The sequence below is a fragment of the Corythoichthys intestinalis genome, chromosome 1 (assembly GCF_030265065.1).
Source record: "Corythoichthys intestinalis isolate RoL2023-P3 chromosome 1, ASM3026506v1, whole genome shotgun sequence".
In the NCBI taxonomy this organism is placed as follows: Eukaryota; Metazoa; Chordata; class Actinopteri; order Syngnathiformes; family Syngnathidae; genus Corythoichthys; species Corythoichthys intestinalis.
Window position 1 is genome coordinate 82,849,498 of NC_080395.1, and position 26,644 is coordinate 82,876,141.

At 43.6% G+C, this 26,644-nt stretch overlaps 1 protein-coding gene across 6 annotated transcripts in view; it reads right to left on the reverse strand.

Annotated features, from left to right (window-relative positions):
• The window catches only part of LOC130922688 (coiled-coil domain-containing protein 102A-like), an 88,229-nt gene that overhangs the window by 31,688 nt on the left and 29,897 nt on the right, over window positions 1-26,644 (reverse strand). For 4 of the 6 annotated variants that reach the window (XR_009064566.1, XM_057847603.1, XM_057847622.1 and 1 more), the window contains 3 exons: window positions 18,361-18,599; window positions 17,980-18,088; window positions 14,518-14,634 (listed from right to left, as the gene is read on the reverse strand). Coding sequence is in view for 5 of the 6 variants with exons in the window: in XM_057847603.1 (XP_057703586.1) it covers window positions 14,518-14,634; window positions 17,980-18,088; window positions 18,361-18,599 (465 nt within the window). In the remaining variant the exon portion in view is untranslated. The remainder of the gene's footprint in view (window positions 1-14,517; window positions 14,635-17,979; window positions 18,089-18,360; window positions 18,600-26,644) is intronic. The other 2 variants (XM_057847613.1, XM_057847632.1) reach the window with 1 other exon arrangement.

Below are 26,644 nucleotides of genomic sequence, written 5' to 3' on the forward strand. Positions count from 1 at the left end.
GTGTTCTATAGTAATGCAACGGTACAGTTAAAGAGCATACGACAGGAGAAAAAAAGTCTTAAATAGCATTATTATGTGAATTAGAATCATATTTTGAGACGATTCGACTATATACACAACAATTTAGCAAAGCGCAGAAGACGACAAATTATTCTATTAATCTGCCGGTTAGCCACGCCTACCATTATAGGGCTCTAGCGTCCCCAACAGGTGGATGACGTCAGCAGGAGAATGCGCTCATCAGTTTTACTATTCAGCCCATTGAGGGGGAATTATTCAGAACAAGGAAAACGCGACGAAGAGAGCCGCAAAATGTCACTGTTTCAGTCTCTCTACTCCAATATTTTTACAGGATATTCTTTTTATCCAAGTATTTTTCCCCAATAGCTAAATAAATGGCTTGAGAAGGACCAGTCAGCCCGTCGAGGGGGAATTATTCACAACGAGGAAAACACGACCAAGAGAGCTGCAAAATGTCATTGTTTCTGTCTTCTACTTCAATATTTTTACAGGATATTCTTTTTATCCAAGTATTTTTCCCCAATTGCTAAATAAATGGCATGGTCATGACCAATAACAGTCTTGTACTAAATGGAATATGAAATAATAAAAATGCACCTATTCAGGACGACATGGCAAAATTACTCCAGAATGGTCAAAACTGTCGACTTCACCTTTACTGTCACACCTACCGAACGATATTTTATGACACCTAAATTGGGCTTATGTCATTTCCCTTCCCCGGCTACGGAGAATGTAAACAAACCAAGAGGCGTGACAACTAGCCGACATGCTAAGCCGAACCGAGTGATGTTTCAAAGTCTTCGAAGCGGAAAATCACACATAACCAGCCCGGATCATTTGACATGACGACTGGGTTGTCGATTGTCTTCGCTGATCAGCAAACCGCCCGGCGGAGAGCAATTTACAGCTCGTTCCCCAAAGGAGGGCGGCTGCAATTGTTGTGCAGCTAACGTGCAGCTAATGTGCATGAGGAGAGCTTTTTACATGCCTATCAATGATCAAACGTAAGTAGTCCTTTATTTAAAGAAAGTCTGTAGTGTTTACTTTGTAATCGCTGTATTTGCCAGTATTTGACATAATAAAAAACAAGACGTTTACTCACTTCCTCGTACGTCCCATGGTCCCACAGTAGTAGGGCTTGTTTTGGTGATGATTTTGAAGTACAGTGCACTTAATTTGCCACTCAAATATCCGGTGTTGTGCTGAAAAATACAGCAGGGCCGAAAACCCAAAATGGTTTTTGCCATGTGGCAAAAAAAATTTCCCATGTGGCAAAATGTTTTCGCCATGTGGCATTTTTTTGGCATGTGGCAAAATGGATTTTGCCATGAGGCATTTTTTTTGCCATCTGGCAAAATGTTTTTGCCATTTGGCAAAATGTTTTTGCCCTGTGGCAATTTTTTTTTTTGGCATGTGGCAAAATATTTTTGCCATGTGGCATTTTTTTTTGCCATGTGGCAAAATGGATTTTGCCATGTGACATTTATTCAGGGTACGTGGCAAAATGCATTTTGATTTGTGGGGGGGTATATGGCATTTTTGGGGGTATGTGGCTGTCTTGCGGGGCATACAAGTCCATGCCATTGACGGCTATGCACGTCCAAATTGTATTTTCATTTTAAATGGCAGAAAAACATGTGTGGCTGTGTTTTTTGACCATACACTTTACACTAGAGCTTATAGACATTCAACTGGCACCCAAGTAAGGCTCTGCCATTGACTGCTATGCCACAAGTTCAAGTTTATTGTCCCCTAAGGAGGGGAAACTTATCTTACAGCAGGTGAGCACACAGATACACAACAACAGATAAACCATACATATAAAATAACAAGGACCACAATTTTAAAAAATGCTATGAACAGCTTTGCCTCTCGGTCCGAGAAATTGCTAATTTAGCAGCCTAATCGCACTTGATAAAAAGGAGTTCTTTGTCCTGTTGGACTAAAAACAAGGGACTCTGAATCTCCTGCCTTCCCATCTCCCCGAGTGAACATCAAGGGAAAAGAGAGGAAGCGCCTAGTTCAGGAGGAGGTTAGGGCAGTTGAAGAGATGTTAAGATCTTGCTTGGCTGTGGCAATGAAACAACAGAGAGCCTGGACAAGATGGGAGAATGCAGTGGAGAGGAATGTGACAAGGGCAGAGCTATGGAGAGCTGAGCCTCAGCGCATTAGGTTCCTCATTCAGGCAGATTACGATGTGCTACCCAGCCCATCGAATCTGCACACTTGGGGCTTAGCCGAAACACCAGCTTGCCCCTTGTGTTTTAAGCGAGGAAGCCTGGAGCATATCATTAGCAGCTATACCAAGGCGCTTGAAGATGAAAGGTACCATTGGAGGCACGACCAAGTCCTTAAAGCCATTGCTGAAGCTATCAGCACTGGATTGGTGTGGGCAAAGCAGGCCCAACCCTCAAGGACAACCATCACCTTTGTCAAAGCTGGGGAGAAGGCAACCCCTGCCAGAATAACATCTGCTGGCATTCTGGCTTCGGCAAGAGACTGGCAGCTACTGGTGGACCTCGGTCGACTAATGAAGTTCCCCAGTCACATCGCTGTCACCACCCTGGGCCAGACATTGTCCTCGTGTCTGTGTCCACCAAACAAGTGGTGTTGCTGGAACTACGGTCCCATTGGAAGATCGACTTGAGGGAGCCTTTGAGAGGAAACTTTCCAAGGACATGGGACTTGTTAGTGACTGCCAGCAAGCTGGGTGGAGAGCAAGGTGTCTCCCAGTTGAAGTCGGATGTAGGGATTTCGCAGTCCGTTCACTACCCAAGGCCTTCAATATTTTAGGCATTGAGGGAGAGAGGAAGAAGAGAGCCATCTGCAGTATGACCGATACGGCAGAGAGAGCCTCGTGATGGCTGTGGCTCAAGAAAGGAGAGCCATGATGTCATTGTAGCTCGTCATCTGGACACAAGCTGGGGTCTGATCAAGCCTGGCTAGGTCACCTAGAGGAGGGTGTATGATGATGACAGACCTGAAACAGGAAGTGACCAGGAAGGTCACTGAAGATGTGTCCAGATGCATCAGTAGATGTATGTACACAGCACACAGTAAAAAGAGAATAAAAGAAAATCGAGATGTACAACGTCTTTAATTTTTCAACATACAACACAATCAAAACCAAACAAAAACAGCGATTAAATTAAGACTTTCCTTTCATTGTTGGCGAGGCTCCTGAAATAACCTAATGGTCCAACAGCGAGCGCAGTGACCAGATACCCAAGATTCATCAGTGCAGAAACAAAGCTGAACCGGAAAGTTGAACGTGCATAGCCGTCAATGGCAGAGCCTTATTTGGGTCCCAGTTGAATGTCAAATCACTCTAATTTCAAGTGTATGGTCAAAAATCATAGCCACACATGTTTTTCTGCCATTTAAAATGAAAATAAAATTTGGACGTGAATAGCCGCCAATGGCAGAGCCTTACTTGGGTGCCAGTTGAATGTCGATAAGCTGTAATGTAAAGTGTATGTGTATGGTCAAAAAACACAGCCACACGTTTTTCTCCCATTTAAAATGAAAATACAATTTGGACGTACATAGCCGTCAATGGCAGAGCCTTGCTTGGGTGCCAGTTGAATGTCGATAAGCTCTAATGTAAAGTGTATGTGTATGGTCAAAAAACACAGCCACACATGTTTTTCTGCCATTTAAAATGAAAATACAATTTGGACGTACATAGCCGTCAATGGCAGAGCCTTACTTGGGTGACAGTTGAATGTCGATAAGCTGTAATGTAAAGTGTATGTGTATGGTCAAAAAACACAGCCACACATGTTTTTCTGCCATTTAAAATGAAAATACAATTCAGAGGTACATAGCCGTTAATGGCAGAGCCTTACTTGGGTGCCAGTTGAATATCGATAAGCTCGAATGTAAAGTGTATGTATATTGTCAAAAAACACAGCCACACATTTTTCTGCCATTTAAAATGCAAATACAATTTGGATGTACATAGCCGTCAATGGCAGAGCCTTACTTGTGTGACAGTTGAATGTCGATAAGGTGCAATGTAAAGTGTATGTGTATGGTCAAAAAACACAGCCACACATGTTTTTCTGCCATTTAAAATGAAAATACAATTTGGACGTACATAGCCGTCAATGGCAGAGCCTTACTTGGGTGACAGTTGAATGTTGATAAGCTGTAATGTAAAGTGTATGTGTATGGTCAAAAAACACAGCCACACATGTTTTTCTGCCATTTAAAATGAAAATACAATTTGGACGTGCATAGCCGTCAATGGCAGAGCCTCACTTGGGTGCCATTTGAATGTCGATAAGCTCTAATGTAAAGTGTATGGTCAAAAAACACAGCCACACATGTTTTTCTGCCATTTAAAATGAAAATACAATTTGGACGTGCATAGCCGTCAATGGCATGGATTTGTATGGCCTGCAAAACAGCCATATAGCCCCAAAAATGCCATATACCCCCCCACAAATCAAAATGCATTTTGCCACGTACCCTGAATAAATACCACATGGCAAAATCCATTTTGCCACATGGCAAAAAAAATTGCCACATAGCAAATAAAAAATGCCACATGGCAAAAACATTTTGCCAAATGGCAAAAAAAAAAAGCCACATGGCAAAAAAAAAAGCCACATAGCAAAACATTTTTGCCACATGGCAAATACCACTTTTGGTTCTCGCTGTCTCTCGAAAAATAGCCGCCCCACGTGAAATGTCACCCCTGACGGGAGCGCCCTCACGTCAACAACACAGGCACGCCGGAGATGGTCCGCAGTCAATCCAGAGCACTGACGCGGCCGGTATACGTTGAACAATAGGATATAATGGGAACGATTGGCTCCGGCGCCATTTTTTGCTGGACCTGGAACAAAGATGCATTTTGCGCAGTTGGTAACAAGGAATCCGAACTTTTAACAGCATGTCTGCCGCACGAGAGGCGATAAATCGTAGCGGAAAAATTACCGCCTTCATTTTTATTTATCGTGCGATAAATGGAATTATTGCATATTGCGACAGGCTTAGTTACACTTCCTCTTCTGCTGTTTCCGGGAGGATTGCGGCGTATAAAATGTATATATTTTTGTATCTTTTGGCAATGCCATTATATTTCTGGATTATTTTGTTACTTTTAAACGCCTGAAAAGTAAATATACTTTATATATACTGTATAGACCCCAATCACCAACGTCACACAATCACGTGATCGCTGTATTGTGCCGCCATATTGTCCATCATTGTGTGTCGTACTGTCAATGATCGTAGTTTATAAAGGTGGATTCACTTGCAAATTATGGAAGCCCCGGTGCTTTCAGACGCTGTAAACTCATTGGATGAGTTGCACAAAAGCCATTATTTGGAAAAGCTTCGGTCGAGCCAATTGCCAGATCCATATTTGATGCCCAAACCGTCATCTTCCCGTCCAGTCCCGTCCCGTGCGTCAGAGCTCGTCCTGAGACCACAAAATTTCCAATCATACTCCAGTTTATGTCACGATGAGGAGTCGGGTACCCAAAATCGGCACCGGCCCGAATATAAACTGACATTTGGTCAGCTGAGCGTCACCGTTGTCACGATTGTAAAATGAAATTTGATCGACAACGGGCCGGTGTGTGCCGAAAAATAGCTTCCCCGCGTGAAATGTTCCCCCTGCGGGAGCGCTTATTTATAACGCTTTATTGACGTGAAAACATCAAATGTTTTCATGGATGCATTATAGTAATGGATTTACGGCTGTAAGATCAGTTTTAAATAATTAAATTACACAAAATATTAGTAATGTATTTTAGTAACAAATCGTGGACTGGGACACATAACCATCTTTGAACAGAAATGTATTAGTCTACAGGTTTTCACGACCATATCCCAATGACAATCACAGAGGTATGACATTTATTAGTTCAAGCAGAGCAAAATAATACATGTTCACGGTACAAGAAAGTCGTTTCCGTGTGGGCGCTCCCGTCAGGGGAGACATTTCATGCATTGCGGCTATTTTTCGGCACAACACCTGTTTTGCGCTCACCTTCTTGCTGCGCGATAATGGCGATGAGCTTCGTAGTTTCCGTCTGATGGTGTCTGCGATCGTGTTGGCATCATATTGATGTTTTCGCCGCTGTCTAACGGCTGTCGACACAAACGCATCATGGACCGAGATAAACGAGCCGTGCTGCTTTCGAGATTTGCCCTTTTAACATTGGGCACACAGCAGCTACTAAAATGACCATTTATCTTCTCTGTTACTGCAACCAACCGCCACACATCCCTTCACCATTTTGATTAATCAATGTTAACGATTGTCAGGAAGGTCTCTGGGTTCGTTTACTAGGCGGTGATTCCTTAGACAAGCAGAAAAACACGCAGTAATAGGAGGAATGCACGTAGCGGTAATATGTAAACCCGATGAGCTGACGGACAATATGGCGGCACCAGTCAGGGGGGCGGAGTTGTGACGTCACGTGATTGGGGTATATATATATATATATATATATATATATATATATATATATAGACTCTAAATTAGGCCCGAACGGTATTGAAATAAATTAACATTGCGATATAGTATATTGCCAAGGTTCCACACGTAGTTTTTGCATTGGTTTGCCTGTGCCCATTAACACACCAACATCCCTGTAACAGCTCAGTAGAACCTTCTATTCCAACCACTCTTCGCTGTGATGACTTCCTAAAAATTTTTAACAATAAAATCTCAACTATTAGAAATAAAATAAATGAATTACTTCCAACTATTAGGTCTGATAAAGCGCAGACTGAAAATTCAGAATCTCCTATAGACCCTACTCACATGACGTCACAACCACGCCTCCGTGACATGTTGTCCGTCTACTCGTCGGATTTTAGCATTACCCCTACGTAAATTCCTCCTATTATGGCGTGTTTTTCTGCTCGTTAACATTAATAATCAAAACGGTGAAGCCGTGTGTGGCGGTTGGTTGCAATAACAGAGAAGATAGACGGAGAGACTTGAAGTTCTACCATATTCCGAGAGACCCGGAGAGGAGAGCGAGATGGACTGCTGCAATTCGACGAGAAAACTGGGCTCCAAACGATTACCACAGACTATGTAATAGTCATTTTATATCTGGTAAGATGCATTTAATATATATTTAGATGGTTTTGGGCTGACAACCGCAATTAAGATCATTGCGAGGCTAATCGCCGACAACATAGTTTCAAATTCAAGATGTTTATTTCTTCCACCATCATTACATTTTGAATAATATTTAGATGGTACCAAGTGAAAGAAGTTGGCCTCGTCTACGGATCATCAGTTAAACAGGTGTATCCAAACCTTTTGCAAAGGGGGCCAGATTTGGTGTGGTGAAAATGCGGGGGGCTACCTTGGCTGTTTTACATAGAACAATAAATTAAACAAATTTTAGCAAGCCCTTCTGTGTGTCACATTTGCTTTATTTATTTATTTTTTAATTCATAATTTTAACAATCTCGTCTTTGTGGCGTTCTCTTTTGACACTCTTGCGAAATACTGCTGCTGTGAAATTAAACTAGCTTCCTAGTTGCTATAATTTCTCGCTGCGTATCTTCCCTGCAATGTCGTACATGTCAGCGTGTCTTGTTCGGTAATATTATCGCGTCACATCGAACTCTTTGAAAACAGCGACTGTCTCTTTGCAAATGAGGCAGACACAGTTGTTGCGTGTTTTATTGAAGAAATAGTCCAATATCCACCTATCCTTGAAGCGTCGGCCATCACAGTCAACTTTTTTTTTTTTTTTTGATTGTCGCCATTTTAGAAATCACACAGGGTAATGTTGCTTAGAGTGCTGCTCTTAATGTTTTTCAAAGTTTCATGAGAATAGCCTGAGTTTCTGTGGAAAAGATAGTTGTAGATATCAGGGTAGCAGATGTCAGGCAGAGAGGACGAACACAGCGGGTCAAAAAATATCGATTTAGGCATCAAATATGGATCTGGCGAATGGATAGACTGAAGCTTTTCCACATAACGCCTTTTATGCAACGCATCCAATGAGTTTACAGCGTCTGAAATAGGGGTGGGCGATATGGCCTTAAACACGTATCACGATAAATGGAGCAGATTTACCTCGATAACGATAAATGACGATAAAGTCGCCCAAGCGGACTGTTATATAATTTGAAAATCTTAATCAATGCATGAAATACAGATTAAGTTTCTTGTTGATTTAGTTACCAGCATTCAATTTGATATATTTAACAATTATACATGCAGTCTAGACATTAGGTTTATAAAAATGTATTGTAAACAATAAGAATTCAAGTATGAGCATTTATAACAGCGTATATGGCTTGAACAATGTACATTGTCAAAATCAATATGCCTGTGCAAACATGTCATTGTAACACAAATGACTTGCAGCTTGAACAGTACACTTCAAAAAGACAATTTATTGTTAATAGCTGCTGTGACATAATTATTCAATACAAGTGTGTACTTTATGGTTTCAGGGTTTTTTTTTCCCCCAGTGCATTTTTTAATAAATACATGCATACATGAACCCCCAAACAGACAGACAGACAGACACACATTAAAGCTATATTGATCTTCTGCAAATGAAACACTTAAGATTTTATGATAGCAATAATGACACAGAATTAAGCACATACAGAAAAATAGCTGGGGCCATTTCTCGGTCATATTAGAAGTTTCACCGTTGGATTGTGCTTTGTGCTGAATGCTTTACCATCACAAAAGCTATCAGAGAAATCACACAGTCAGATACAAAATAACGCGACATAGTAATTGCTAGATGCAGTCCGTGCCCAATCCACTCATTAAATTCAGCCGTTTCGACAAGGTTAGAGCCGCTATCCGACTCCATCACGTTTATTTGTAGCGTTAGCTGCTAGCGGCCGCTAGCGTTAGCTGCTAGCGTTAGCCTGTGGCCTGGCTACCAGTAGAAAGCACTGAAAGCACCCTCTCTGGAAATCCTGAGAACAAGGGAGGACAGCGGGTGAAAGCCCGTCTGGATGTCACCAAGAGTCTATTAAAGGTCGGGTGAAAGTTTGGCGAACCTCCCTTAAGCCACACTCCATCACGTTTTGCTTGTAGCATTAGCTGCTAGCGTTAGCTTACCGGGCTTCTGTTTGATTGGCTTCCTGATGATCACGTGACTTCCTACGTAAGTGCATTCACTGCTTTCTTAAAGGGGAATGAACATAGGCGAACAACACAGAGTCAAAGCGGGATGAAAAGACTATTTTCTTGTTTTATTAATTTACCGAATTTACCGACATGGTCAAAATTACGTCGGTCATCGTGAAGAATTTCGGTGACGGTAAATTTTCGGTTTACCGCCCAGCTCTAGTCTGAAAGCACTGGCGCTTCCATGAATTGCTCTATAAATTGAACGACTAATTGAAACCATTGAGAATAGGGCTAAACAGAGACGGACAACATGGCGGCCGGATACAGCGACACGTCATTCTGTGATGTCGGTGAGTAGGGTCTATAAACCCCTCTATAATATTAAATAAATTCACCACTGTAGACCAAATCGATGTATCTTCAATCATTACGTCCTCCAAATTATCAACGTGCCTCCTAGACCCGATCCCAAACAAACTTTTTAAAGAGACCCTGCATCTAACTATTGATATTATCCTAAATACAATAAATACCTCATTAGTTACTGGCAATGTGGCTCAGTCCTTTAAATATGCAGTAATTAAACCACTCTTGAAAAAACCTACTCTTGATCCTGACATCTTGGCCAATTATAGACCCATCTCTAATCTACCCTTTCTCTCCAAAGTCCTTGAAAGAGTGGTAGTTAACTCTGTCAGCACCTATAGGACAATAGTTTATTTGAACATTTTCAGTCTGGCTTTCGAGCTCATCATAGCACTGAAACTGCATTAGTCAAAGTAACTAACGACTTGTTACTAGCCGCTCATGATGGATTTTTCTCAATCCTAGTTCTGTTGGACCTGAGTGCAGCCTTTGACACAATCGACCATAATATGTTATTGTAGAGACTAGAATGTGACATAGGCATTAGAGGAGCAGCCCTCTGCTGGTTTAAATAATATTTATCTAATAGGTACCAGTTTGTCAATGTAAACCGGCAATTATCACCGTACTCTAGAGTCAGTTATGGTGTGCCACAAGGGTCGGTCCTCGGGCCCATCTTGTTTACGCTGTATATGCTTTCTTTGGGCAATATCATCAGAAAACATAGCATTAACCTTTATTGTTACGCTGACAACACACGACTGTATTTATCAATTAAACCTGAGCAGATCAGGCAAGTGGATAAACTAAGTACCTGCGTCTGAGATATCTGACTGGGATAAGCACTAATTTTCTTCTACTTAACCCTGAAAAGACAGAAGTCCTTATAATAGGCCCAAAAAGTGTAAGAGATTCATTAACTGCCCAGATAGTCACTCTGGACAATGCAAGTATAGCCTCCAGCACCACAGTTAAAAACCTAGGAGTTCTATTTGACCCAGACTTATCATTTAAAGCTCATATTAAACAAACCTGCAGAACGGCCTTTTTTCACCTGCGCAACATAGCCAAAATTAGAAATATTTAATCTATGCATCTACGCGTTCGTCACATCTAGATTGGATTACTGTAACTCCCTACTTGCAGCTTGTCCTAAAAGTTCTCTAAAAGGTCTTCAGCTAGTCCAGAACGCAGCAGCAAGACTTTTAACAGGAACTAATAGAAAAGCGCACATCACCCCTGTGCTCCAGGCCCTTCACTGGCTTCCAGTTGAGTTTAGAATTAAATTTAAAATCCTCCTTCTTACATTTAAGACCATTAATGGGTTGGGGCCTTCTTATCTCACCGATGTTCTGGTTCCATACCGCCCCAACAGAATACTCCGTTCTCAGAATGCAGGTCTACTGGTAGTTCCCAGGGTTTCTAAAAGTACAGTCGGAGCTAGATTCTTTAGCCATCAAGCTCCTGTTTTATGGAATCAGCTCTTAGCTAGTATTAGAGGCCGAGACAGTCTGTACATTTAAGATTAGACTAAAAACGTTCCTATTCGACAAAGCTTATGGTCAGGCTAGTTGAAATCCGACTAGACTAACAATTCAGTCTAAGCTGCACTAAAAGCTATAATGCTGGGGGAAGTACAGCCACTGAGTCCTATCTCCTTTTTCTTACTCTACCTACCTCTTGCTTACTTTATTTGTATTTTCTAATTTTAATATCTAGTTGACTAGTCTCTTCATCACTAGTCACCCGGAGTCCCCTTTCCCCCCTCCCCTATTTTTCAGCTGCAGCCTCCTGACTATCGGGACCCTGGCTGGATGGACGTCCTCGTTGCCCCCCCCCCCCCCCCCCCCCCGTCTCATCTGGCTAGATGGACATCTTCTTGTTCCCTATTGCATCTTTACAAACTGTAACTTCGTCTGCTAATACCCATTAGCAGTCCTGGTGCATCCTGTCTATTTGTCCTGTCTATTCTGTTCTGACTGTAGTACTCCCCATGGTTTCTCAATTCTCCCAAAGAGTTTTGGAGTTTTTCCTTGCCGACATGGAGGGTCTAAGGATGGGGGATGCCCAGGACTTGACCTTTATTTATTTCATCTTTTTATTTCATCTGCTGTTTCTGACTGTGTATCATATTGCCTCTGCAAAGCCCTTTGAGACAACCTTGTTGTGATATAGGGCTATACAAATAAAATTGAATTGTCTCCTCTAGATATAATACTACAGGATAGAATGTCGTCATATAAAATCCATTGATTGGACTGCTAGCAGTACATCTTATTTTGTATATCTATGTGTGCTTGTCCTCGATAATAACATATGACGTAGGTCGGGCGCATCACATTTGTTCCCATAACAATAATAAGCCCTACCCCCCCACTAGAATGACTGAAAAACAGACGTCTTTGGCCAGATTTTTTACAGGGAAAAGGCCACCTGACGAGGCAGAAGATGAGCCTACAACCTCGAAGAAAAAAAAATCTAGCTACTTCCCAATCACTAAAGACCCACGCACTGCGAAGGAGTGGATTTGTGACCCGTTTGTGAATAAACTGAGTGATTCGAGCATGTCTGTGCAACAGGAGGATCAGCTTGTAGAGATCGCAAATGACGGAGATCTAAAATGCACATTTGAGACAACAACTCTACCAAGGTTCTGGATTAAAGTCATTCCGGAATATCCTGACATCGCAACGAGAGCACTGAAAACAGCGCTACAATTTCCATTCGTATCTTTGTGAAGCGGGCTTCTCTCACTCTCCCATCACTCCTAGATGGGACAATCTCGCCTCAACGAAACAAGCTCAGGCCTCTCACTGATTCAGTGGGTAAGTTATATTTTCCCTGCTCTTAACACGACGGGGCTAGAAACAAATGTTATTTTTAGAGCTGAAACGAATCCTCGAGCAACTCGAGTAACTCGAGTTTAAAAACTGATACGAATAATTTTATTCACCCCGAAGAATCGTTTAATTTTGCTCTTAGCATCACGTTTTGCCCAGGCTACTTTTTAATGTGGGACAACGCGCTGATGTCACGTGTGTAGAGGAAGAAGGAATAAAAAAAAATACCCTACTGCAGCCGACAGCTGCTACAAACTACGCCGACGTTGCTAAAAACTAGCCCGCATGATGCTACGCAGAGCATACTACAGTGGTAGCAGGTAGCGTCTGAATCGTCTCATACATATCACGTGTATGTTGAACTAGATGGGAAACGACGGAGTCAGCGGAGTTAGTAAACAGCCGCCATCTTAAAGCAGTAGACCTCTCAGCGCTAATAGAGAGGAGGATAAAAATGATTAACATTACTGTCACTCGCTCACGTAACATTAGCCCTGCGGAGGGCTAGGTTTCTTTTAATTTTGACCACTGTCGATGCGTGGGTAACGTGTCTTATATACAGGCTTTATTTAATCTGTGAAAACATAGCGCTGTAGAGTGATGAGGGTGTAAAATAAAAACTAATTAATGCTGTCAATTTTAGCTCTGTAGTCATTGCTAGATAAAACAAGTAGCACTGGTCCCTAATGTGCTCCAATACAGCAGGTATCATACTGTAACGTTGACAAAGAGTCACCCGCTTCGTTAGGTTGCAATTATTTATTCTTTGGGAACTTGTGGAACAACCAACACACGACTGCTGTCTGCGCAGCTGACGGATGCGCACCTGCCAGAAGGACAACAACAACAGGAAGACACGTTTCTCACTCTCCCACACCTCCGCACGTCACGCGGAGCATTCAGGAACGCATGCAAATATCCCCGCCATATTATAACCTGATATGTTTCAACAAATTTATTTTAAACACTGAAAAAACTCAAAATCTTATCAGGACTTACAGTTTAGATTAACTTAAAACTTAAGTAGAACTTAAAAATAGCTTGACACAAATGGAAATTCAATTGAAACACGTGGGAAAAACACAGAACTTTTAAGTGATGTGTGTTATTAAGCGTAATGGCATTTTTAGGTATATATAATTATTGGCATCCCTGGTTAAGATGTGTTTTATAGCTTCTAATATTTTTTGTTTTATTCAAATAATATGGGACCATAATGGAAAAAAAGAGAAAAATCCAACCTTCAATACAAGTGCATTTATTCAGTGGGGAAAAAATCCCACATAAAGAAATAATTATTTGACATCAAATAATGTGTGTCACAATTATTAGCACCCCTGGTGGTAATACTTTGTACAACCCCCTTTTGCCAACAAAACAGCACCTAATCTTCTCCTATAATGTTTCACAAGATGGGAAAAGACAGAAAGAGGGATCTTCAGCCATTCCTCTTTGCAGAATCTCTCTCTAAATCACCCAGAGACCTGGGTCCTGTCCTCTGTACTCTCCTCTTGGAGAGGTCTCATCTGACCAAAGCACACGGTCCCAAATAGTAATGCACTATTAGCAGTATAGCACCTCTGCTGCTATTTGTAACTCGGTTCTCCTGCTCCTGCCATTGTCTGCCTGGTGTGTATTATTTCTATTATTTCTTATATTGTACTTCATTAGTGATAGCATATTGTATTGAATTGTATTCATTCCATTTTTAAATTACCATTTTATTGTTTTAATTCTTTTTACTTTTTTTTACTATCTTGCACTTTAAACTTTTTATCTTTGATGCTGTGGGGTTTTGGGCGCTGGAAAACTAATTTCCCTGAGGGAACCCTCCCAAGGGATTAATAAAGTTTACTGAATTGAATTGAAGAAAAAAAAAAAAGTTTCGTCGCACTGCTTAGCTAACAGGAGGGAGGCTGTATGATTAATGAAGCAGAAAAAGAAATACATTTTCAAATTAAAAACCCGATCCTTTTCAACAGATTCCGATTTTCTGAAAAATGGCGCGATCGCCACGGATTAGGAGATCTCTACTAAATAGAGTACTATATGATCCTCCTTATCAAATATCCTGATCACTCCCTCTCTACTCACAATTACCATAAGCAGCTTTGGCTTCAAATAATGTTCAATCCACAGTGTTCAACAGAGAATTTCATGCAATTTATATATTTTTAATAAAATGTAAAAAAGACATGATACCTCAGTTCGTAATTCAGCTAGTTTCTTGTCCATGCTAGTACGGGCTCCCAGTTCGTCCTCCAGGTCTTCAGATATACGGCCAAGTTCATCTTGATGCATTTCCCTCAACAGATTTAGCTGGTGGCAATACAAATTATGAAAAAAAAAAAGATTTACTGTTAAATAAAGATATTGATTGGATGGATGGACTGACGGACTAAAACATGCCTTTCAGGCAGGTCGTTTCCTGCCTGTGAGCCTTATGTTTGGCACCTCTGCTCTAGGGCTTTCAAACATGAAGTGCCTTTTGATAATGACTCCCGCATTGGCAAAAATATGGGACAATTGCTTGCTCAGCTGTTTGATGGTGTTGGCATTTATGGGCTGCCAATGGAACTGGTATTCTTGTATTTATTGGTAATTAGACCTCTGACAAAAGCACCATTATGAATAGTGACGTGTTACCGGGAGTACTAGCGTGTCATTCAACCAAAAACTGATTGGATTTAATACCGTTGCAGCAGAAGCCGAGGGATGAAATTCAGTGTCTGTGTTGTTTATGTTTTCCCTAGAATTTGCCACTAAGTAAGCAAGTAGGAACGATTGTTTATTGAATGTGTTCATGCACAACACTGGTTATACCAACAGTAAAACATGATAATGTTAGTTTGGCCTGTCGCGATAACAAATTTTAGTGGCCGATAAATTCTCTCATAAATTGCGATATGCGATATTATTGCCCCCCCCCAATTTTTTTAACCAACTTACAATAACACAGTAAGAATACAGTATATATTAATCCTACTAAGTAATATTAAGTACACCCATTTAAACGCAGTAAACGTTTACTCAATATCAATACCGCAAAGAAACACAGAATAAATATAATGTCTTTTTCAAGAAAAAATAAAATTGCACTTTAAGAACTTAAGCATTTAGGCACAGAGGTTGTAGTAACACAAACAATTGCACTTCAACAACAAGAGAAAACTACATTAAGTAGCAATTACAAAAATTTGGCTTCACTAAGGCTAGGTTCATTCTGCAGGCTGTAATGCACAAGTCTGATTTTTTGTCATGTCTGTTTTTTTGGCGTGCCTGTGCAGACTGCCTTTGTCCATGCAGCCCGTTCAAGTATCACGCATGCGCACTAATTTGCAGTCAGAGATGCACTCAGCAATGTGACCCGCATGCACAGAAGCATCAAAACAAATTACACATGCTAGCTGTATGTCATTCCAGGGTGATCATATTTTGATTTCCAGAAAGATGACACAAATAACAGACATTAATAATGCCCGTTTAGTCTTTTATTCTAAGTTTATATGGACTGATAGAACGCATACACGCACGCACATAAGCCTTGACTTGTGTGCGTGACGTGACGTGGGTGTGTCAATTTGCCCCGTCTGGGCCATTTAAGCGATACTGTAATATTGCTCATTCGGCGCATAGAATGAAAATCGAAAATTGTCAGGCTTATCCTTTTCATCATTTATTTTTTATATGACTGTGGTCAAGCCCGCTTCTGCATAAAAGCAGAGTTCAAGCTAGAAGCTAATGCACAGCTACATCACTCCCGTCCTGCTTGCCGCTTTTACTTTGCTGACGTCATTGTTGCATGAATTCCGATTCGGGACACTTGAAAGTTCAGACCGCCAGCCACATTCTGGAAAAATGTGGCCCAGATCGGATTTGAAATGGTCCACTTCTGTGCGACTTGTTACGTTCAGACCGTCAAGTTAATGCTTCACTTGAGTCGGAAAAACACGAAAAAATCGGATTCAGGCATTAAGACCTGCAGTATGAACCTAGCCTTAAGCGTCAAACAACATTAAACAGAGGTAAAACTGTCTCATTTCTTCAGCAATGTAGCGGACTACACTTTCCGTGAGGGAACGCCATTTTGCGTCATCTTGTTTGTATTTCTCAAATCATGCGATTACTTCTGTAATTGTCGATTGCCGTGATGAGGAAGGCTCCGCTTGTTGCGATGCAGTTTTCTTACCAAGCATTGAAAACTAAACAGGGTGATAGTGTTTCAAATGGGGATGTAGATTTGTTGTGTTGGCCCTCTTTGTTGAAACAACCTCTAAACACATTTAGCAGACTTGTTCATCCTTTTTAGTTGTCTCGCCATTTTCATTTGGTTTAAAATCAAAATATTCCGACACCGAGGCTGTGGTGTTTGGCTTGGAAATCAGCATTTTCTGTCCATTTTGCTGCTCGCTCAATGCTGTACGCCGACAGTGCACTCGGCCCCACCTCTCCCCATTGAATGATGGTCACGCAAACTCAAATGTGTAAAAACGAACATACCCAGAAAGAAGTCAATAAACAGAGTAAATCCTCGTCACAACATATTGCGCTGTTGGTAACAAGGAAGCCGAACGTTTAACAGCACAACTGCCGCACATCTGCCATGCGTGCGCGCACGCACGCACGTTAGGCGATAAATCGCAGCAGGAAAATTACCGCCTTCATTTTCATTTACCGTGCGATAAATGGAATTATTGCATATCGCGACAGGCTTAATGGCAGTATGATGGTCAGAACCTTACCAGAAAAACTTGCTGTGATTGATGGAATAATGAATTTGAAGTTAAAAAACTTTCAGCCATCAGTTTGTGTGCTCTTGGATCATTTAGTAGGACATCGATTTGAAACACATCAGCCACCTCTGAATGGCTCAAAAAAACAAAATGAATGTTTTGGAATGTCCAGGTCAAAGCATGGGTTTAAAAACCAATTAAGATGATGTCGAGTGACCTGAACAAGGCATTTCATGCTAGAAAATCCTACAATATGGCAAACTTAAAACAATTCTTCAAAGCATGGTAGGCAAAATTGTTCCACAACAATACGAAAGACTCATCATCAATTATTGCAAACACTTGATTTCAGTTATTGCTGCCGAGGGCGGTACAGCTAGTTTAAAGGAGACAATTACTTTTTCAAACAGGGCCAGACAGGTTTGGAATTTTCTAACTTGATCAATGATATCTCCATTTAGAAAATGCATTTTGTTTTTCCTTTGGTCGTCTCTGGGTGACATTAATATTTGTTTGATTTTCCTTTGTATAAAATAAATATGCAAAAAAAAAAAATTAGAAGGCAAATACTGGAAATACTCTAAAATAAAGCTGAAAGTCTGCAGAAATAGAACATCTTGTTCGTTTAATTTCTAATCGATTTGAGTGGCGTTTAGAGTAAAAAAAAAAAAAAAAATCAACATCCCCATTGTCATGGACTTGACTGGACAAGTGACAAGCATACTAGAGTGTGGGTTGCTGCTGACCTGCTAACTTAATAATAGAAAATAAGTTATTCAGTTTTGTGTTAACTAGCTTGGTTTGTGTTAACTAGTGAGTTTGGGTTTTTCCTCTTGTAGGTGTTGGAACATCAAGTGGAACATCAAGTAAAAACTAGATTGGATCAGGAGCAATGCAAAGTGGTATAATAATGAAACCATTTGTATCTTACCTGTTTAAGGGCTTCCTGTTTGCTTTTGTTAAGATCCTCATATTTTAGTTTCCACTGGTTGAGATCTGTCTCCAATTTCTCAATGTTCTTAATCAATGAACGCTTGTCCCTGTGAATAAAAGAAAAACCAAAAAATCAGATTTCACAAAAGCCCAGTTCACGTCACCAGAATCTTTAGATTGTTAACTATAAGAATGCATAGGGGGTGGGGGGGTCAACACAACAGCTGGGGTTTTAAACCTCCAGTGGATTTTGCTAAACAATTCAAATCCACCAGCAAATAAAAAGTATACACAACTCACACCTGACTACAAATTTTCTTTTTACTTCATGTAAACCAAGGTTCAAGTGGTGTCGATTGGTTGTGATACTGTGACATACTCTCTCTCCTTCAGCAGGACTTTTTGGGACTCGTCCAGACGAAGCTGTAACACATGGAGTTTGCTTAGGTCATCCTCTGTGGTGCTGTTGATTCCCCACAGCTGCCTTTTGCGTTCTTGTCGGCTCACGAAGGTGCTTGATGGAATAATGTCACTATTTCCTCTCTGGTTATCCCAGGCCCCTTGATCGTTGTCCACTGGAGTTTGTAAATGGAGCACTGACTGAAGAAGCACCATCTGCTGTTGGGAAAAGTAACAGTGGTAAACAACGTCATGAAAACACACTACGTGAAAAACCAAATGCCCGCCAATTTCAGTGATTCCCGATGGAGTTCACAGACAATTTCAACTGTGGATTAAACTGCCAGAAACGCAATCGTACTGTACATCCTTGAAACCGCTGTAAAGGGAGCAAGCTCCAACAAAACTCCTGGATGCCTCATTGCCTAATTGACTAATTTGGTGGTTTGGAGATCGCCAACTGCTATAAAACTGTAAGGAAGAAGACGAAATGGTTCAACAAGCTGCGGACTTGCTAAATGGTGAAGCGATGCGCCTATGGAGTATATCAGTATAAAAGTGGTTCTTTCCCATCGCAAAACTGAGAAAAAAAAAATCTGGATTTCAATGGATTGAACAATCTAATTAACAAGTTTATATATGGGTCGGGTGCGTAGGGAGTTGGCTGGCAGCCAAAGGCGGGGGGGGGCCTTAGCGGTCCGACCCCCACCTGCAGAAGCTAACTCTTGGGACATGGAATGTCACCTCTCTGGCAGGGAAGGAGCCTGATTTGGTGTGTGAGGCAGAGAAGTTCCGACTAGATATAGTTGGACTCTCCCCCACACACAGCTTGGGTTCTGGTACCAATCCTCTCGACAGGGGTTGGACTCGCTTCCAATCTGGAGTTGCCCACGGTGAGAGACGCCGAGCAGGTGTGGGCATACTTATTGTCCCCCGGCTTGGCGCCTGTACGTCGGGGTTTACCCCGGTAGACGAGAGGGTAGCCTCACTCCGCCTTCGGGTGGGGGGACGGGTTCTGACTGTTGTTTGCGCTTATGCACCGAACAGCAGCTCAGAGTACCCACCCTTTTTGTAGTCCTTGGAGGGTGTGCTGGAGAGCGCCCCCTCTGGGGACTCCCTCGTTCTCCTGAGGGACTTCAGCGCTCACGTGGGCAATGACAGTGAGACCTGGAGGGGCGTGATTGGGAGGAACGGCTACTCCGATCAGAACCCGAGTGGTGTTGGATAAAAATATTCTACAACGCCCCAAAAGCCACTGTCAACACAAACGGGGTCATTTCACAAAGTTTCTGTCTTCAAAGGGGAACTCGACAAGGCTGTCCACTCTCACCCCTATTATTCGCTCTATTTATCGAACCATTAGCAATTGCAATACGACAAAATGCTAATATCAAAGGGATCTGCTCGCAAACATCAGAACACAACAATAACTTATGCGCAGACGATATACTATTATATCTAGAAAAAACAGAATCCTCCCTAAATGAGACTTTTGAACTAATAAAAACATTTTCGCAAATATCAGATTATGCTATAAATTGGTCAAAATCAATTATAATGCCCTTATCAACAAACTCATGCAATCCTGCAGATCAAAATCTAAATCACAATATTCCAATAGGGAATATAAAGTATCTTGGAATCAACATTTCACCAAAACTTACAGAATTAACTAAACTAAATCATACACCCCTCTTAGCAAAAATATGTGAAGATTTGACACACTGGAATAATCTACCCATCTCACTTTTGGGCCGGATAGCAACAGTCAAAATGAAAGTATTACCACAAATAAACTATTTGTTCTCAATGATCCCCTTTAAACCCACTCAAAAATGGTTTCAAGACCTAGACTCAGCCGTCACAAAATTCTACTTTAAGAACAACAAAAACAGAATTAGCCTTGCTAAATTGCAAAGAAATAAACCGGAGGGGGGTCTAGAGGCCCCTAATTTCCAACACTATTATATAGCAAATCAAATACAATATCTTATTCGGTGGTTATATCTTAACACTGAACAACAGTCATGGCTAGAATTAGAGCAAATAGACTGCAACCAAATACAATTGGCAAACCTGCCCTTTATTAGTTCTAGTATTAAGCACCATAGCTGCTTCAAAAACCCAATGATAGCATGTACCTTGAAAGCCTGGTGGAGAGGTATGGAAATTACGCAATCACAACAAGCCCCGTGTAAATTTTCACCAATCTGGCACAACCCAGACTTTGGAGTTAATAAAATTCCTATTTATTTCAGCACATGGGATGATATGGGAATAAACCAGTTACAGCACTTGTTTAAAGATAATACATTCATGTCATATGAAAAAAATACTACAAAATTTCCAGATCAAAGGGGTCAATTTCCTTCAATACAATAAAATCAGGGCAGCCATCAGAAGCAAATTCCCATCACTAACGGGTACGTTAGACCCACCACCTTTCGTAAATAAAATAATAAATATCCACCCTGAACAAAAAAAAAATACTTTCAAAAGTCTATAAAGCCCTCTCATGTAACAACTGAACTTGCCTACCAATCGAAAAATGGAATAACGAACTTTCGGTAACATTAGATAATAACTATTGGTCCAACATCTGTAAAAATACATTTATAATGACAAAGAATAAGAACCTTCAGCTTATACAATTCAAAATACTGCACAGATGGCATATTACTCAATCTAAAATGTACAAAATGGGGTGCTCCCAATCAGATAAATGCACAAGCTGCAACGAAGATTCTTCAGATACATACTTTCATGCTCTTTGGCAATGTAAATCAGTGCGAGAGTTTTGGTCACAGGTAACGAAGAAACTCTCTTTCCTATTGAACTGCAGGATTCCACTGTCTCCAACTCTTTGTCTGCTTGGCGATCTGAATACAGTGAATATCTCTAACCATCAAACCCGTCCACTACTAGCAAGTTTAACGATAGCCAAAAAAACCATATTGTTGAATTGGAAAAACAAACAAAACATTAGCATTAACCAATGGCTAAATCTAATCATTGAATATATAACATTAGAGAAAATATCTGCCAAACAGACAAATAAAATGGACAAATCCGAACAACAGTGGGGAACGGTCGCAAGAATGATGAACATAGAATAAGGATTCTCTCTCGCCTGCGAAGGAATGTCACAAAAATAATAGAATGTATACATAAATTGATGTATGCGGGGTGTCCAGGGAAGTTGTATGCATCCTTTTGCAGCTGGAAACTGGATATGTTTAAATCCGAACGGAGGCGCCGTGGGTGGTCTGGGGCGGGGATTGATCGGGGCCCTGACACTTCTCCCGCCCTGCGGCCGGTGGTTCTGGTGGGTGGGGCCACGCCCGCGGGAGCCTGCCTCTTAACTCACGCGCTTTTCACTCCGGCACTGTAAATATCTTTCACTCTGGCACTTACATGCTCATACATTTCTCCGGGGAGAGTTGGGACGGGGCTTTACAGTCCCGGCCCGGCTCCCCCCTGTTTTTAATGCACCACACACCAAGGTTGTGGGATGGTTGGGACCTGTTGGGGGGGGGTACCTCACGGTTGCCCCCTCACGACAGGCCCCGCCATCCCTGCACCTTTTTTAAATGCACCACACACATCATACTCCACAGGAGAGCTCCGGCAAAGGGCAGTGGGACGGGCGGCTGGGCAGAAATCCATGCTGCGGTCCCACTGCCCCAAGCCAAGCTCTCCTATTTTAATGCATACATTGCACTACCCTCCCCTCACAATCCCAACACGGTGCTGGGTGATGGCTGCCAGCCGGGAACCTGGCAGCCACAGTAATAGGGTGGTAGGTGGGTCCCACACTTTTTCCTCATGGCGTGGCTCCTGGGGTGTGGCCTCCCCTCTGCCTGAGCTGTCAGCCGCGGGAGTGGGGTGGGGGGGTCGGGGCTCCGATCTTGCATCGCCCCGTGGCAGTTCCTCGGCGTTCTCCTGCCTCCGCCTTCCCCTCTTCTCTGGCTGGGCATCCGCCCTGCGCTCTGTCGCGGGTCGCTGGCTGGGCGCCGGTGTATCAGCAGGGTGTTGCCTGCACCGGCGGGGGGCCCTGCCCTGCCTTGGGCTAAGTGGGCTGCTGGGGTTCCCGTGGCGTGCCGTGCCGGTTGGGGGGCTGCGGCTGTGGCTCGTGGCCCGGGTGGGCGGGCGGGGGTGGGGATGGATGTGGGGTTGGTGGTGCGTCCCCTCCTGCCATCCCTGAAGGCCGGTTGATGGGTGCGCGGGTGGCCCGGGGGACCACCCTGGATCCTGGAGGGGGGGGGGGGGGGCGATGGCTCCCTTGCTGGGCTGCGGGAGGATGTATGGGCTGCGCTGGACCCCCCGACCCCCTGCAGGCCCTCCCTCCCCGGGCTGGCTGGGTGGGGGCCGTTGCCCTGGTTTGGCTCCCGCGCGGCTTCTCCGCCCGTCTGCGTGGCTGTCGCGCGTCCGGTGGGGCTCGCGTGCCGCGGTAGTGCATGCTCGGGTTGGGGGTCTTGGTGCCGGGATTGGCGATGGGGCGGCGTAGGGTTGGTCGCCAACGGGCTTACATTCATAAGAGATTCACATGATTACTGGGTTCTAGATCACAGAACTAATTTGTGTACACTCTACCTCTTTCAATCACTTAGCTTATAGACACCCCTGTCCCCCTCTTTCACTGGCCAATAGGCCCCCACATGGTGTAAACCGGAAATACATCTCGCTGACGATGGCACCAGCATATTAATAATTAGTCTAGATGTTCTATGTATTTCTTGTTGTTGTTTGTGTATGTTTCTTTTCTTTCTTCTCTTGTGTTGCTTTTCTTCTGTCCCCCCATAATCCCTTCCTGTTCGCTGCTTTGTCATAATAAAAAGGTATTTTGAATGATCACAATGGGAGTATATCAGATTCTCAATGTGAAACATTAAAACTGTTAAGACAACCCGGGCACTTAGACTTCCATTCTCTGTGTCAAACAGCTGAACAGGACAGGTTTTAAAAAGAAAAGAACCAGAGTGGTGTTCTGTTATTGGACTTCTGTGCTCGTCACGGTTTGTTCATAACGAACACTATGTTCAAACATAGGGGTGCCAAATGTGCACCTGGCACCAGGACACTGTAGGCCGCAATCGATGATTGACTTTGTAATCGTGTCATCGGACTTGCGGCCGCATGTTTTGGACACTCGGGTAAAGAGAGGGGCGGAGCTGTCAACTGATCACCACCTGGTAGTGTGTTGGCTCCGATGGCGGGGGAAGATGCTGGCCAGACCTGGCAAGCCCAAACGTATTGTGAGGTTCTGCTGGAAATGTCTGGCAGAATCCCCTGTCACAAAAAGTTTCAACACCCACCTCCGGCAGAACTTCTCCCTTGTCCCAGGGGAGGTGGGGGACATTGAGTCAGAGTGGGCCATGTTTCGCACCTCCATTGTTGAGGCGGCCAATCGGAGCTGTGTCCGTAAGGTGGTTGGTGCCTGTCGTGGCGGCAATCCCCAAACCCGCTGGTGGACACCAGCGGTGAGGGATGCCGTCAAGATAAAGAAGGAGGCCTATCAGGCCTTTTTGGCCTGTGGGACTTCGGAGGCAGCTGACGGGTACCGGCTGGCCAAGCGGACTGCGGCTTCGGCGGTCACCGAGGCAAAAACTCGGACATGGGAGGAGTTCGGCAAGGCCATGGAAAACGACTTTCGGACGGCTTCGAGGAAATTCTGGTCCACCATCCGGCGTCTGAGGAAAGGAAAGCAGTGCACCATCAACACTGTGTATAGTGAAGATGGTGTACTGCTGACCTCGTATCGGGACATCGTGAGTAGGTGGGGAGAATACTTTGAAGCCATGCTCAATTCCACCGGCACGCCTTCCTTTGAGGAAGCAGAGTCTGGGGACTCCGAGGTGTGCTCTTCGATCTCTGGGGCTGAATTCACTGAGGTGGTTGGAAAGCTCCTCGGTGGCAAGGCCCCGGGGGTAGATGAGATCCACCCGGAGTTCCTAAAGGCTCTGGATGTTGTAGGGCTGTCATGGCTTACACGTCTCTACAACATCGCGTGGACATCGGGGACAGTGCCTCTGGATTGGCAGACCGGGGTGGTGGTCCCCCTTTTCGAGAAGGGGGACCGGAGGGTGTGTTCCAATTATAGAGGGATCACACTCCTCAGCCTTCCTGGTAAAGTCTATTCAGGGGTGCTAGAGAGGAGGGTCCATCGAGAAGTCGAATCTTGGATTTAGAAGGAGCAGTGTGGTTTTCGTCCCGGCCGTGGAACAGTGGACCAGCGCTACACCCTCGGCAGGGTCCTCGGGGGTGCATGGGAGTTCGCCCAACCAGTCTCCATGGGTTTTGTGGATCTGGAGAAGGCGTTCAACCGTCTGCCTCGGGGAGTCCTGTGGCGGTGCTCCAGGAGTACGGGGTACCGAGCCCTTGCGTAAGGGCTGTTCGATCCCTGTACGACCGATGTCAGAGTTTGGTCCGCATTGCCGGCAGTAAGTCGAATTCGTTCCCAGTGAGGGTTGGACTCCGCCAAGGCTGCCCTTTGTCACAGATTCTGTTCGTAACTTTTATGGACAGAATTTCTAGGTGCAGCCGAAGCGTTGAGATGGTCCGGTTTGGTGACCTCAGCATTTAATCTCTGCTTTTTGCAGATGATGTAGTGCTGTTGGCTTCATCAAGCCGTGCCCTCCAACTCTCACTGGAGCGGTTCACAGTTGAGTGTGAAGCGGTTGGGATGAAGATCAGCACCTCCAAATCAGAGACCATGGTCCTCAGTCGGAAAAGGGTGGAGTGCCCTCTCCGGGTCGGAGATGAGATCCTGCCCCAAGTGGAGGAGTTCAAGTAGCTTGGGGTCTTGTTCACGAGTGACGGTAGAAGGGAGCGGGAGATCGACAGGCGGATCGGTGCAGCGTCCACATTACTGCGGACGCTGCACCGGTCCGTAGTGGTGAAGAAGGAGTTCAGCCGAAAGGCAAAGCTCTCAATTTACCAGTCGATCTACGTTCCTACCCTCACATATCTGTGGGTCGTGACCGAAAGAACAAGATCCCGGATACAAGCGACCGAAATGAGTTTCCTCCGCAGGGCGTCCGGACTCTCCCTTAGAGATACGGTGAGAAGCTCAGTCATTCGGGAGGGACTCAGGATCAAACCGCTACTCCTCCGCGTAGAGAGGAGCCAGCTGAGGTGGCTCAGGCATCTGGTTCGGATGCCTCCTGGACGCCTCCCTGGAGAGGTGTTCCGGGCAAGTCCCACCGGTGGGAGGCCCCAGGGACGACCCAGGACACGCTGGAGAGACTATGTCTCTCGGCTGGCCAGGGAACACCTCCGAATCCCGCCAGAGGAGCTGGTTGAAGTGGCTGGGGTTCTGGGCTTCCCTGTTAAAGCTGCTGCCCCCGCGACCTGACCCCCGAACAACGGAAGACCTGACCCCAGAACAAGCGGAAGAGGATGGATGGATGGATGGATGGATGGATGGATGGATGGATGGATGGATGGATGGATGGATGGATGGAAGTAAGTAAGTAAGTAAGTAAGTAAGTAAGTTAGTTAGTTGGTTTACATACATGTTTTCTTATGGTAAATTGACACCAGATTCGCTACTGTTGTAGCTCAGGTTACACAAACTGTTCGGGGCCCTGTGCCTGCTGAAAGTTTTAGAAATGGACAGTGATGGGCCCTGATATTTAAAGTCCTCCAACATGAGAAACCGACGCGTGCACACACATTTGTTGTTTTTTTAAATATAGCTTTATTATTATTATTAACTTTATTGTTAATAATAACTTTTGTTCGTGACATCATCAGTAGGGATGGGAATTGATAGGATTTTTACGATCCCGATTCCATTATCGATATCGCTTAACGATTCGATTCTTTATCGATTCTCTTATCGATTCTAATTTGGGGAAAAAGAACAACAAACGTTTTGATTGGCATTGAGTTTGTTTAATCAGAACTCACAACCTTACAAACTCACAACGAGATCAAAAGAGGCCCAAAGCCTCAGTGTTAACTGTGGCAATAAGTGGCAAATACACAAGAATGTGTAACATTTTACTGAAACATTTACCTAATAGAAATAAAAAATATTGGTATATATTGGGAGATAGGTTGTTGTTCTGCGTTTGGCAATATGTGTTAAAGCAGAGGTCCCCAAACTTTTTCCTGTGAGGGCCACATAACTTTTCCCTTCTCTGATGAGGGGCCGGGGTCAGTTTGTAACAAAAAAAGTGTGACGATTGCAGAAGTGCATAAATGTAAAAAATTATTGTTTTTCAGAAAGCCGCAATCAAATAACCCTTTCTGGATGAAAG